At 35.6% G+C, this 14,186-nt stretch overlaps 1 protein-coding gene and 1 non-coding gene across 13 annotated transcripts in view; both read right to left on the bottom strand.

Moving 5' to 3' along the window:
* Positions 1–14,186, bottom strand: part of LOC144452938 (CUGBP Elav-like family member 1) — a 79,052-nt gene that overhangs the window by 25,543 nt on the left and 39,323 nt on the right. For 6 of the 12 annotated variants that reach the window (XM_078144156.1, XM_078144159.1, XM_078144161.1 and 3 more), the window contains 7 exons: positions 13,235–13,421; positions 9,580–9,662; positions 5,240–5,288; positions 4,125–4,256; positions 3,711–3,790; positions 1,797–1,931; positions 1,072–1,230 (listed from right to left, as the gene is read on the bottom strand). In XM_078144156.1, coding sequence (XP_078000282.1) covers positions 1,072–1,230; positions 1,797–1,931; positions 3,711–3,790; positions 4,125–4,256; positions 5,240–5,288; positions 9,580–9,662; positions 13,235–13,421 — 825 coding nt within the window. The remainder of the gene's footprint in view (positions 1–1,071; positions 1,231–1,796; positions 1,932–3,710; positions 3,791–4,124; positions 4,257–5,239; positions 5,289–9,579; positions 9,663–13,234; positions 13,422–14,186) is intronic. The other 6 variants (XM_078144163.1, XM_078144167.1, XM_078144169.1 and 3 more) reach the window with 3 other exon arrangements.
* On the bottom strand, positions 6,078–6,214 carry LOC144453226 (small nucleolar RNA SNORA84). The gene has a single exon (XR_013482392.1). It is a non-coding gene; the product is annotated as a small nucleolar RNA SNORA84 (small nucleolar RNA).

Below are 14,186 nucleotides of genomic sequence, written 5' to 3'. Positions count from 1 at the left end.
TATATGGAAAAAAAAAACATTCTTAATGTTTCCTTATAAGGACATTGACCATATTTGGAGTTAATGTATCCTTTTATGGACTACATTCCGAATAATTCCAAATAGTGTAATATTGTGCACTGGAAATGAACATGCTGTCCTTCTTTTCATTTGATAAAAAGGCGTGTCATTTTGCCACACGAGTTCAAAGCAATGTAGAATGTTGGAAAACGTTTCTTAGTTAACTCATAAACCACTATAATAATGAAAGTAATAGATATTAGTACTTTATCAATATTAGTGGATACAGTTCAGAAAAGTCTATGTTATTGTTAAAATGACCATTATTCCCAGCAATCTAGGCACACTATAGCATGCAGCACACCAAACCTACAGTACAAGACTTTTGTAGAAATGTTACCCAAGTTACACACATGACCCATTGAGAATCTCACCATGTGAGATAACAGACAACATGCCATAGGAGTACTTACACTAGCATCAGTGACATGTGACACTTGAAATTGACATCCTCGTGAAATCGCCAAGCTAGGTGCTTTATACAATCTCACGTAAGGAGTTGCTCTGTTCATTAGGAGATGTGTTACGCATGTAACTGTCTGGCAATGTCATAAAGCAACCCATTGCAAGTTGTTCTGTTTGTTGCTCAATGTGCCGGATGTGTACACACCTGGTGATGTCACAGCCTTGGATTATACGCACACGGTCACAAACATGTGGCCTTTGAGGCAACTCACCACATACAACAACTTGTTCTGTTTGTTGCTAAACATGTCAGAGGTACTAAGCACCTGGCGATGTCGCAACACCAGAGGGCATGCACAGACATGTGATATACAAAGCAACCAATATGCAACAAGTTGCTGCACTAGGTGTGTCGTATCTGTAACCACCTGGCGAAGTCACAAAGCCTGGGATGCAAACATGTGACTGGCAAAACGACCAATCATATGTGACAAGCAGCTCCAACCGTTATTCAATGTGTCAAGTGTGCAACCACTGCTCAACAGTGTGATGTATACATTTGTGCAAGAGTCTTGTACAAGTTACTAGTTAGCACACATTTCTTACCGCTAAGTACTGAGGCCCTAATGAACCTATTCCTGTCATTGAATTGGACACATTACCACCGCCTGCCCACATGTTGACACTCAGTTGCTGCTGTAAGCGTTTGGCCTCTTTTTCTTTCGGCGTATCAGCAAACTTTACTACAAGTGGTGAGGAACAACCCTGGTGGTGATACATAGGGAATGAGCTAATCAGCATTAACTACACTAACAGAGAGAAAGAGAGAGTTTGGCAACTACATAGCACTAGTATACTTTCCCTGTAGTCTTTCTTTTCTATCACTTCTCAAACCGTTACACAATTACGGTCTGACATGAAAACACCCTTGAAATAGGACAAAAGGTAGTCACTGTTTCGATGTGACCTCATGTGTCAGTAAGTTTAGAAACCTATAGTATAGTATCAAGTTTTGTTGAGACCATCAAGTTTTCGGTCTCATGTCAAAATCATGGGTCAATCATGCTCTGATGTGATGTTACCCTCTGAATGGAACAACAGTTAGCCAGAGTCATAAGTGCTTAGAAATGTAACCCTTTGAGATGAGTTCGTTGAAACCGGTTTGCTTGTTTTTTTGTCAATATTCAAATAATAAACACATTGTTTTCTTTGTTGTTTTGCGTCAATACTCTGACAGCAAATGGAAGAACCACAGGGAAAGTACAGCAGGTGTGAAATAGAGTAATATGCATTAGATGAGCCAGGGGGTGGGTGAAGAATGTGTTACACACCATAGACTGTATGGTTGTCATGGTTGCTGAGGCACTAGCGCTTGCCTTCATTTGATCTAGTTGTTTACGCATTCGCTTCTGGTCTCGTTCCTTAGATGTTTCGGCAAAACGCACTTGGATGGGAGACGTACAGCCCTAGGAAAAGAAATTCATGCATATATCGAAAAACAAACGGACACACACAGTAAACATCTATATCACAATTAATGCATTATAAAATGGAATCATTAGCTGAAACAAAAACAACATACTAGTACATGGAGTTCTCACTGTGTGAAGATGAGTGGTGAAAGCCGTAAATAAAGATATTTATAGGTGAATGAGAAATAACAGTAAATATTCACACATTGTTTCCAAATTCAGTTCATACACAAGAGTGTATATTATATCAAAAAGATGTGTACAACGAGAAAAGTTATGCACAATGTTGCCATGTCAACTGTTGCCATGTATACCTGTGTGAGTTCAACATCATGTACATTCTAAGGTGCATTTTGATAAATTTGTTTACACGATGTCTGACCAATTAAAATAAGTTATTCAAAACTTCTAGGTTATATGACTGAAGAGATGTGTTATTATGTAAATATAATCAACAATAAGTTACCGATAATAGCGGCAAATATTGATTCATAAACATCTGTTAGGTTTTTCAAGCTGTGAATACTCTATCAACTATAGGCACATGGTCATTTTTACGATCTCTCTCTTTCACATACTATAAACCTAGATATTTTCATCACTAGAAAATTTTGTGCTTTTCAGTCTTCAGCTAGTTTTCAAAGAATAATTTTCACCAATTACCAGACTGGTACATTAATTGTTTTCATGTACAAGAAGGTATTTTAGTCACTTACTTATTTTTGTTTTCCAGCAATATGAGTCTTTACTGAAAATGTTCAATTTACAATATTCAAATGGCTTTCTTTAGCACACAACATTCTGTTCTTACCAACAACAGCAGTAGTTTACTGCCATTGGATTGTTGATATAAACTTGATGACGTTTTCTCGTTCTTACTTGACTTACATTGAGACTGGATATTGACTTTGTACTGAACAAAGTAATCAATTACGACTGCCTGTAAGTGTGTGATGGATTACTACTGACAAGTGCTGTTCACCCTTTCCACAGCAGATTTAGTTAGATTTTTTACAGAATTTGTTCATGGAGAGAGAGATCGTAGAAAACGAGCCCACATGTATAGTTTCTAGACTTTTGTATCATAAGCAACAGTTTCAAGCGTGCAATGTTGCTGCATACAAACATAAGACAAGGCTGACTTATAACCACACTGTATAAGAACATCACATTTACCACCATAAACACACTGACCTAACTACCACATGTTGTCCAAACATCACATGTATGTACATACCACCATAATAGACTGACTTGACTACCATATGGTGTACAAACATCACATGTATGTATGTATGTATGTATGTATGTATGTATGTATGTATGTATGTATGTATGTATGTATGTGTGTGTGTGTATGTATGTACGTACGTACGTACGTACGTACGTACGTACGTACGTGTGTGTGTGTGTGTGTGTGTGTGTGTGTGTGTGTATGTATGTATGTATGTATGTATGTATGTATGTATGTATGCATACATGCATGCATGCATGCATGCATGCATGCATGTATGTATGTATGTACGTACGTACGTACGTATGTATGTATGTATGTATGTATGTATGTATGTATGTATGTATGTACGTATGTATGTACATGTACCACCATAAACAGACTGACGTAACTACCACGTTGTACAAACATTACCATAACACAGATATTTCACTACCATAAGGTCATCCTACATCACATATATGCTTACCACTTGAACAGACTGTATACACTACTTAAAGAGATAAGTACATTAAATTCACATGTCTGCCATAACTTACCTCCATAGTTGAAGACTGGTGAAGGATTTTGATGGCATTCAATGCACTCTGTCTGGTTGAAAATGTCACAAATGCACATCCTATGAAAAAAGAACAAGAATAGTGAACATTTCGATGTTATCCTCCAATATATTCCTTCATTTAGACAGAAAATATGAGTGACCTAAGGGGTCTTTGTAACTACGAGTAGTGACAAAACTAAAGTCACGAGTAATTTCAAGTTGAATGAAGAATAATATTGCAGAATAACATAATTATACCAACGGCAGTAACAGCAAAGAAGAATTATGGAAAGTAATGGCAATTTAATGGCAAAGTATTAGTACTGAGAGATCTAAATGCTGGCAAAACTGATAACTGATACCAATATATGATCTCCTTATTCCCAACTCAGGTCAGTAAATAAAGGCTTACCTCGACTATTTCCCTGTGCATCTCTAAGAACTGTACACTCTTCTATCGTACCATATGGAGCAAACATTAGCCGTGTATCAGTTTCATTACACTTTTTGGACACCATTCCAACAAACAACTTCCTTTCTTCTACTGAGAATAACAAAATCAAACACTGACTAATTTGAACATAAAAAACACTGACAATTAACCTGCACACACATACATGCACGCACGCACACACGCACGCACACACACACACACACACACACACACACACACACACACACACACACACACACACACACACACACACACACACACACACACACACACACACACTCACTCACTCACTCACTCACTCACCCACCAAATCGCTTAGAATGTCACAGCTTCAAACTCACATTTAATAAATACAAAACAACTTAAATCTGGTCTAGTTCACACCTCAGTAGGCTTTTTTTTCAAGATGGTTGAGTCAAAACGTTTCAAATTAAGAATGCATCAAATGCAACAGTTTCATCTGTGTTCAGTAATGTACATGTCACAGCTTTCCTATCAGCAAAGTCATGAATGACAAGTGACTTGGGTTGTGTTTTAGAGAAAGTACCCCACTGTGTGTCATGATTTCCCGTTAATAAATACATAAATTACAAAAGTCTGTTAAAACAATGAATCTGAAATCTTCTCACTTCTTTCTTATCTCTGCCTGTCCGTCTGTCAGTCTGTGTCTCTGTCTCTGTGTGTGTGTATGTATGTATGTATGTATGTATGTATGTGTATGTGTGCATGTATGTATGTATGTATGTATGTATGTATGTATATATGTATGTATGTATGTATGTATGTATGTATGTATGTAGGTAGGTATGTATGTATGTATGTATGTATGTATGTATGTATGTAGGTATATAGGTATGTAGGTATGTATGTATGCATGTGCAATGCGTGTGTGTGCATGCGTGTGTGTGTGTGTGCGTGCGTGCGTGTGTGTGTGTATGTGTGTGTGTGTGTGTGTGTGTGTGTGTGTGTGTGTGTGTGTGTGTGTGTGTGTGTGTGTGTGTGTGTGTGTGTGTGTGTGTGCGTGTACGTGTACGTGTGTGTATGTTGTGTATGCATGTATGTTTAATACCCACCATTCCTACTTTCACTGTCTGCGGGTTTCATCTGTATGGGATGATGCATCTGCAAATAAAAAAAATATATAAATATATCATTACTTAAAAAATAGAACTTACTCAGTGGTTGAGAATGTCTAACAGTATCACTAACATATGTCAATAAGAAGTAGTCAAAAAGAAAACAGAAATAAATTCCAAGATTTAAATCCTAAAGTGAAAGTTTTAAAGGCTGTGATGTACTTAGAACGCAGGTCAATCACACTCATTGTAAGGTTCAAACGCTACATGTTTTGTTAAAAGAAATAGCTTGGGGCACAACAGAACTACAAGACATTGTCAGAATATAGTCTGGGCAGTGGCCATATGTTCTATATATGTTTTGGGGCAGTCATTCCAGACTACATGACAACAAACTATCAAAGACTGCAATGCTAGACTTAACAGTCACAGCATATTGAGTTTCTTGTCTTTCTTTTAGAGCATCCAGGCCTTTCCAATATTTGCCACATGGTGATATTTGAGGGCCTCAATGGAAAGAAGAGTTTCATTTACTTTAGTGTTGTAACACTTATTTGAACTACCCTGAATAAATATATTTTATTATTATAATTATTTTTCTATAGAGTATAAATACATACACCATGATGTAGATGCAATTAGAAAGTTTCCCATGCTTTCTTGTGGTCTCTTTTTTCAATTTTGTTAAATCTTTACAAATATGTGACAATAAAGGTTCCATAATTACTGCACAGCAGTAAATGCATTTGTACAAGTCCCCTACAGTAGCACTTAGACATATATATTTTTTCAATTGATAGCATATATTGCACTCCAACATTGCATAATGTAATAGATATTTCCCTGTGTTCGGGCTATGGAAAACTACACTAAAATTACAATTTCCATGCAAAATACACAGGTTTTAATTTCTGCCCATTATTTTTAAACTGCACAACTCAATAGATGTGAGACTGGCAGAAACCACTGGGCATTTCCTGTTTTTATTTATTATCACAGAAACAAAGTTACAATTACTTGTTAAGCTACTTGAATAACTGTATTTAAATTACTAAAGTAATAACATGTTAATCATAATGATGCTTAATTGTATGCCAATGTTAGATTGTAGCTACATTGTACATTGTATGTCAATGTATGTACTGTATAGCTACATTGTATGTCAATGTATGTACTGTATAGCTACATTGTATGTCAATGTATGTACTGTATAGCTACATTGTATGTCAATGTATGTACTGTATAGCTACATTGTATGTCAATGTACGTATTGTATAGCTACATTGTATGTCAATGTACATACTGTATAGCTACATTGTATGTCAATGTATTGTATAGCTACATTGTATGTCAATGTACATACTGTATAGCTACATTGTATGTCAATGTACATACTGTATAGCTACATTTTATGTCAATGTATGTACTTTACAGCGACATTGTATGTCATTGAGAGTACTGTATAGCTACATTGTATGTCAATGTATGTATTGTATAGCCACATTGCATGTCATTGAGTGTACGGTATGTAGCTATCTGGACATTGTAATGCATGTCAGTTTTGCAACAAACGTCAGCCAATGTACTGTTTTGTACATGTACATACCGAATTTGATGTTGCAATCAAATATATATAGCTAAATTTAAAAGTACCATTAAAAGTTACGATCTGTACGTCAATCCAGAATGTAGCTATTGTACAGGTCAGTTTTGCAAAAGTCAGTCCATGTATGTACATGTACATAGTGAATTTGATGTTGTAATCAAATACAATATATAACTCATTCATTGAAACATGAAATTTACAAGTTGTACATCAAATCCCGAATCTAGCTAATGCATTTCAGTTTTTGCAACAAAAGTCAGTCCAGGTATAATATGATGTTGTAACTTGTATATAGCTGCATTTTTATAAAAGTAAAAGTTAAAAATTGTATATCAAATCCAGAATACAGCTATTATATACAGATCAGCTTTGCAACAAAAGTCATGTAATGATGTATGTATATGTACAGAAATTTGATGCTGCTATAAAATGCAATATATAACTCACTTACTACATTTAAACGTAATAATTACAAATTGTACATTAGTCTAGAATGTAGCTATTATACAGGTCAACTTTACAACAAAAGTCAACCCATGTCTCTGTATAGTAACCACTATATCAATATTTGTGTAACGAGATACATCAATATTTAAATTTATATCAAAATTTGTTTATCAATAGTACATTGAAAGTCCATCTTGTTTAAATTTTCAATAGCTAATGTTATTCTAACAAAAAAGAATTTTGACATAAGGTCTTTTCTTTGTGTAAGAGAAATGATTTCACATTATATCAGATGGCATCTTGATACTTTTTATGGACTAGAGTGACCTGACCTTTATAAATCTATCCATACTAATTCAATAGTTGCACAGATATGTTTTCCATATTCTGCTGCCTTGACTTAATCTAGTGTATTTAATATCTTTTATGTGGCCGTCATGACACTCCCTCAGAGGTTGTTAAAATAGAATTTAAAGATTTTATTAACCCAGCATGTTGGCCGACACAAGGCACCAAGTATGACAGCAATGTTGGCATACATGGGACATGGCCTCTATCTCTGGGGGGCATGTACTAATTTGAGCTTCATTAACTTGCAATATTTCCTACGATGCTCGCCCTGTTGGATTCAATTACATGTAAAAGAATGTATTCTCTGTGTGACATGTCTACTGCAACACTCACGAAATGTGGTGATTTTACTTAGAAAGGATTGAAATTTATTATACAATCATTCTTTGACTGGCTCTAAACATACAGTTAGTGCTACTGCAGATAATGAAGCCATTTTTAAAGGTTCAAATTTCCTAAACTGTTACACTGTTACAAATGGTGGCGATTTTTTTCTAGAAAAAGTTCAAATTTACAATGCAATCATTTCTTGACCGGCTTTAAACATACAGCTAGAGCTACTGCAGAGAAACGTGGCCATTTTTAAAAAGTTCAAATTTCCTATACTGTTAACACTGTAGAAATGTTTTCATTTACAATGTATATTCTTATCCAACAAACATGGCCAAATATTTAGAAAAAGTTAAAATCTACCAAACTCATACAGCTACATGTTTGTACAGAAAAGAAGTACCCCTGTTTATCAAGAATGAGTGTATAGTTTATCAAGAATGGGTGTATATTTCAAATACTGTAAAATCGCAGTCATTTTTCACTCGTAAAGTGTACCCACTCTAAATGTACACAAAGCAATAATGCATGCAATAAATCTGATATACATGTAATATTCAGTCACTGTACAAAACACATTGACATAAATACATAGTTATTTGTGGTCTGTCTACACAAAGTTTAGTTTAATATAATATTGATAGACTGCACAAATATATTGCCTTCATAAAATCTGAAATGTTATTAAGTGACTTCACATACATGTAATACTTACATCAGATCATCTATTTATTGACAATGTCTGACAGTGTATAACATTTATTGGCAGTAAAATTTGTAAGTTGCAAATAGCTAAAATAAAAATTATTGAATTTAACAATTACCTGGGATGATATTGTATGATTTCACATAAATGGTCATCACTTATTGACAATTTGCTGTCTGATGTTACATTTATTGATAGTAAAATTTGTACACCAAATAGTCTACAAATAATTGAATTTAACAATTACCTGAGATGGTATTGTGGGACTTCACATAATAGTTACATCCGATCCCCTATTGACAACTTGCTCTCTGATATAACATTTACTGGCAGTAACATTTGTACAAATGGTTTTAAAACAATTGCCACGATAAAAGTCAATGATATTGTATAACATTTGTATTTAATTTTTTGGTTTTTTTAAAGTACAGTGACATCAGTTCTTCTAATGACAGTTTATAAACTGATTTCACATGTAACATTGACTGTACAATCACCCGGAAAAATAATTGCCTGAAATAATATTGCATGGCTTAATACGTAGTAGACATTGACAAGACACGGCCAGGGAGAACTGTAAAATATGTTTGTATACTTTCTTTTGGCATTGAAAAAATTCTGCAAAATACGTTTGTATACTTTCTTCTGGCATTGACAATTCAAAATGAAGAGGAAGAGGGTGGGGGTGCAGTGTGTGTTGTGGTGTTGTATGGTATATGAGAGGGGAGGCGAATATATTAGCATACTTACCCCTGGCATTGTCTTGATGTGGTGGAGTGCATTCTGGGATATAATTCAAAATGGAGAGGGTTGGGTATGGTGTGTGTTGGGCATATGGTGTGTGGGGGTGCGGATGTGGTGTGGGGAAGGGGAAGGGAATACATTAGCAATACTTACCCCTGGCATTGTCTTGATATTGTGAAGTGCATTCTGAGCAGCTAAAGCTGATTTTCTCTTGTAAAACGTAACAAAACAGCAACCTATGAAAGTATCAATAAAATTAAATAAATTAAAATCTATGTACATGTATACATATATTGTAATGGAACATAGCCATTGAAATTATGCTTACATTGTACAGTCAAGTGTTTGAGACCTTTTTGAGTTGAGTGCTTGAGACCTACTTTTTATCTATTCTTAATGTACCGGTACTTACATATCAGAACATCTGGTTGAAATCCACACAATAACTTGGAAACAAGGTAACTAATTAAGCCACTTTGGCGATTTCTTGCAAGGGTTTATGGGAAAAACTACATGTATGATGACATTTGCCACAACCCCGCTTTGACAAATACAAAACCTGTTTCTACATGCTGTTTATTTGTTATCACTAATTTCATACTACTATAATTATTATAATTATTATAGTAATATGAAATTAGTGATAACAAATAAACAGCATGTAGAAACAGGTTTTGTATTTGTTAAGACGGGGATATGGCAAATGTCATCATAGATTTTCCCATAAACCCTTGCAAGAAATCTCCAAAGAGGCTGAACACATGTCAAGTGCAGTAGAGCTTATTTTTTTACAAGATTTCAAATGAGAGGAAGTTACCAAGGTGCTCTTTTATCACCTAAAGTCAAGTGTAAGTTGATAGCAATAATTCAATACTTGTACCATGCACACGAGTCGAGTTCAACAAAAAAATATGGAATTTATACCCTGGTTATTCTATGTCATAACAATGTGTCTATGTCACAACAATGTGTGTCTATGTCATGACAACGTGTGTCTATGTCATGACAATGTGTGTCTATGTCATGACAATGTGTGTCTATGTCACGATAATGTGTGTCTATGTCACGACAATGTGTGTCTATGTCATGACAATGTGTGTCTATGTCACGATAATGTGTGTCTATGTCATGACAATGTGTGTCTATGTCACGACAATGTGTGTCTATGTCATGACAATGTATGTCTATGTCACGATAATGTGTGTCTATGTCATGACAATGTGTGTCTATGTCACGACAATGTGTGTCTATGTCATGACAATGTATGTCTATGTCACGACAATGTGTGTCTATGTCATGACAATGTGTGTCTATGTCACGATAATGTGTGTCTATGTCATGACAATGTGTGTCTATGTCACGACAATGTGTGTCTATGTCATGACAATGTGTGTCTATGTCACGATAATGTGTGTCTATGTCACGACAATGTGTGTCTATGTCATGACAATGTATGTCTATGTCACGACAATATGTGTCTATGTCATGACAATGTGTGTCTGTCATGACAATGTGTGTCTATGTCACAACATTGTGTGTCTATGTCATGACAATGTGTGTCTATGTCACAACAATGTGTGTCTATGTCACAACAATGTGTGTCTATGTCATGACAATGTGTGTCTATGTCATGACAATGTGTGTCTATGTCACGACAATGTGTGTCTATGTCATGACAATGTGTGTCTATGTCATGACAATGTGTGTCTATGTCACGACAATGTGTGTCTATGTCATGACAATGTGTGTCTATGTCATGACAATGTATGTCTATGTCACGACAATGTGTGTCTATGTCATGACAATGTATGTCTATGTCACAACAATGTATGTCTATGTCATGACAATGTGTGTCTATGTCATGACAATGTGTGTCTATGTCATGACAATGTGTGTCTATGTCATGACAATGTGTGTCTATGTCACAACAATATGTGTCTATGTCACTACAATGTGTGTCTATGTCACAACAATGTGTGTCTATGTCATGACAATGTGTGTCTATGTCACAACAATGTATGTCTATGTCATGACAATGTATGTCTATGTCATGACAATGTGTGTCTATGTCATGACAATGTGTGTCTATGTCATGACAATGTGTGTCTATGTCATGACAATGTGTGTCTATGTCACAACAATGTGTGTCTATGTCATGACAATGTGTGTCTATGTCATGACAATGTGTGTCTATGTCACAACAATATGTGTCTATGTCACAACAATGTGTGTCTATGTCATGACAATGTGTGTCTATGTCATGACAATGTGTGTCTATGTCACGACAATGTGTGTCTATGTCATGACAATGTATGTCTATGTCACAACAATGTGTGTCTATGTCACGACAATGTATGTCTATGTCATGACAATGTGTGTCTATGTCATGACAATGTGTGTCTATGTCATGACAATATGTGTCTATGTCATGACAATGTGTGTCTATGTCATGACAATATGTGTCTATGTCACTACAATGTGTGTCTATGTCATGACAATGTGTGTCTATGTCATGACAATGTGTGTCTATGTCATGACAATGTGTGTCTATGTCACAACAATGTGTGTCTATGTCATGACAATGTGTCTATGTCATGACAATGTGTGTCTATGTCATGACAATATGTGTCTATGTCACTACAATGTGTGTCTATGTCACAACAATGTGTGTCTATGTCATGACAATGTGTGTCTATGTCATGACAATGTGTGTCTATGTCATGACAATGTGTGTCTATGTCATGACAATGTGTGTCTATGTCACAACAATGTGTGTCTATGTCATGACAATGTGTGTCTATGTCATGACAATGTGTGTCTATGTCACAACAATATGTGTCTATGTCACAACAATGTGTGTCTATGTCATGACAATGTGTGTCTATGTCATGACAATGTGTGTCTATGTCACGACAATGTGTGTCTATGTCATGACAATGTATGTCTATGTCACAACAATGTGTGTCTATGTCATGACAATGTGTGTCTATGTCATGACAATGTGTGTCTATGTCATGACAATATGTGTCTATGTCACTACAATGTGTGTCTATGTCACAACAATGTGTGTCTATGTCATGACAATGTGTGTCTATGTCATGACAATGTGTGTCTATGTCATGACAATATGTGTCTATGTCACTACAATGTGTGTCTATGTCACAACAATGTGTGTCTATGTCACAACAATGTGTGTCTGTGTCATGACAATGTGTGTCTATGTCATGACAATGTGTCTATGTCATGACAATGTGTGTCTATGTCATGACAATGTGTGTCTATGTCACAACAATATGTGTCTATGTCACTACAATGTGTGTCTATGTCACAACAATGTGTGTCTGTCATGACAACGTGTGTCTATGTCACAACAATGTGTGTCTATGTCATGACAATGTGTGTCTATGTCATGACAATGTGTGTCTATGTCACAACAACGTGTTTCTATGCCATGACAATGTGTGTCTATGTCACTGGTTTGCCAGTTTTCGAAATATGAATCAAAACATTCAATATTGCCATAACTGTCCGAGATTTCTTTGGTATTACAGGCACTGGTATAAGTATTTTATTCTCCAATATTTTCTTCATTCAGCCGGGAAATACTCGTGACCTGACAGTTTTGTAAATACTCGTCTCGTGACTTGTAGTGACAAGACCCCTTAGGTCACTCTTATTTTGCTTGGGTGATTGAAGAAAACTATTTAGGACTAACATCTAAAAGGATGAAATAAGCCTGAAAAGACTTTTCCTTTACAGCAAAACGATGCAAAAATACACATGAATTAATAAATTATCTAATTCTTACCTTTGCTTTGACCTGTAGCTCTGTCTCTCAAAACATTCAACTGATAAACTTCGCCGTATTCATGGAAAAATTTTCTGAGGTCATTTTCGTCCATCGATCTTGGTATTTGGCCGACAAACATTTTAATAGCATCTGGGTCTGGTTGTTGACCTAATGCTAGGTCTTCTTGAGGTGAATTCATGCCGAGCTGAAAATTTACAAACAAAAATGACAAGAATTTTAAAATGTGGAATATCTTGGGACCATTATCAGCAGACAACATTTCAGAAATATGTCACACGTACTACAGTCCTTCCATCATAAATGGGACCATGTCGGTGTTATTTTTGAGAATAGTAAGTAGGTAAAATGTACCCGAGTTTGAACTTTTCCTTATATTTTACCAGGGTTTCTCCATCAAAATGATGGTACAAGCATTGAAAATATGAACACAGGTAAAATACACATCCCAATATCTATGCAGATAGTTATCATGTAAAGAAAGGTACATTTTATGTCTGTCTGACTGTCTCTCCATCTGTTTGTCTCCTCATCTGTCTATGTCTGTCCATCTATGTCTGTCTGTCTTTCCATGTCTGTCTGTCTGTCTGTCTATCTGTTCCTTTCTGTGTGTTCATCCACCTGTCTGTCTGTCTGTCTGTCTCTCCTGTCCATGTCTGTCTGTCTGTCTGTCTGTCTGTTTTTCTGTCTATCTGTTCCTTTCTGTGTGCTCTACCCAACCTGCCTGTTTGTTGGTGTGTTTGCCTGTCATGGTCGTCCACTTCAATACATGTAATGTACGTATTTGTGTCTGTTCATGTACATATATGTAAATATCATAATAAATAGGTCATTGCATACAATTTCATATTTCTATTTATAATTTTAAACATGAAATAAATTGTCAAACTATATGTTATCAGTCTAATTACAAATGTACATATTCTGTACATCATTAGCTCTGAAAATATAT

The sequence above is a fragment of the Glandiceps talaboti genome, chromosome 23, assembly GCF_964340395.1.
Source record: "Glandiceps talaboti chromosome 23, keGlaTala1.1, whole genome shotgun sequence".
NCBI lineage: Eukaryota > Metazoa > Hemichordata > Enteropneusta > Spengelidae > Glandiceps > Glandiceps talaboti.
The sequence above is the reverse complement of the archived record's forward strand: the minus strand, read 5'-3'. Positions and strand labels throughout refer to the sequence as shown.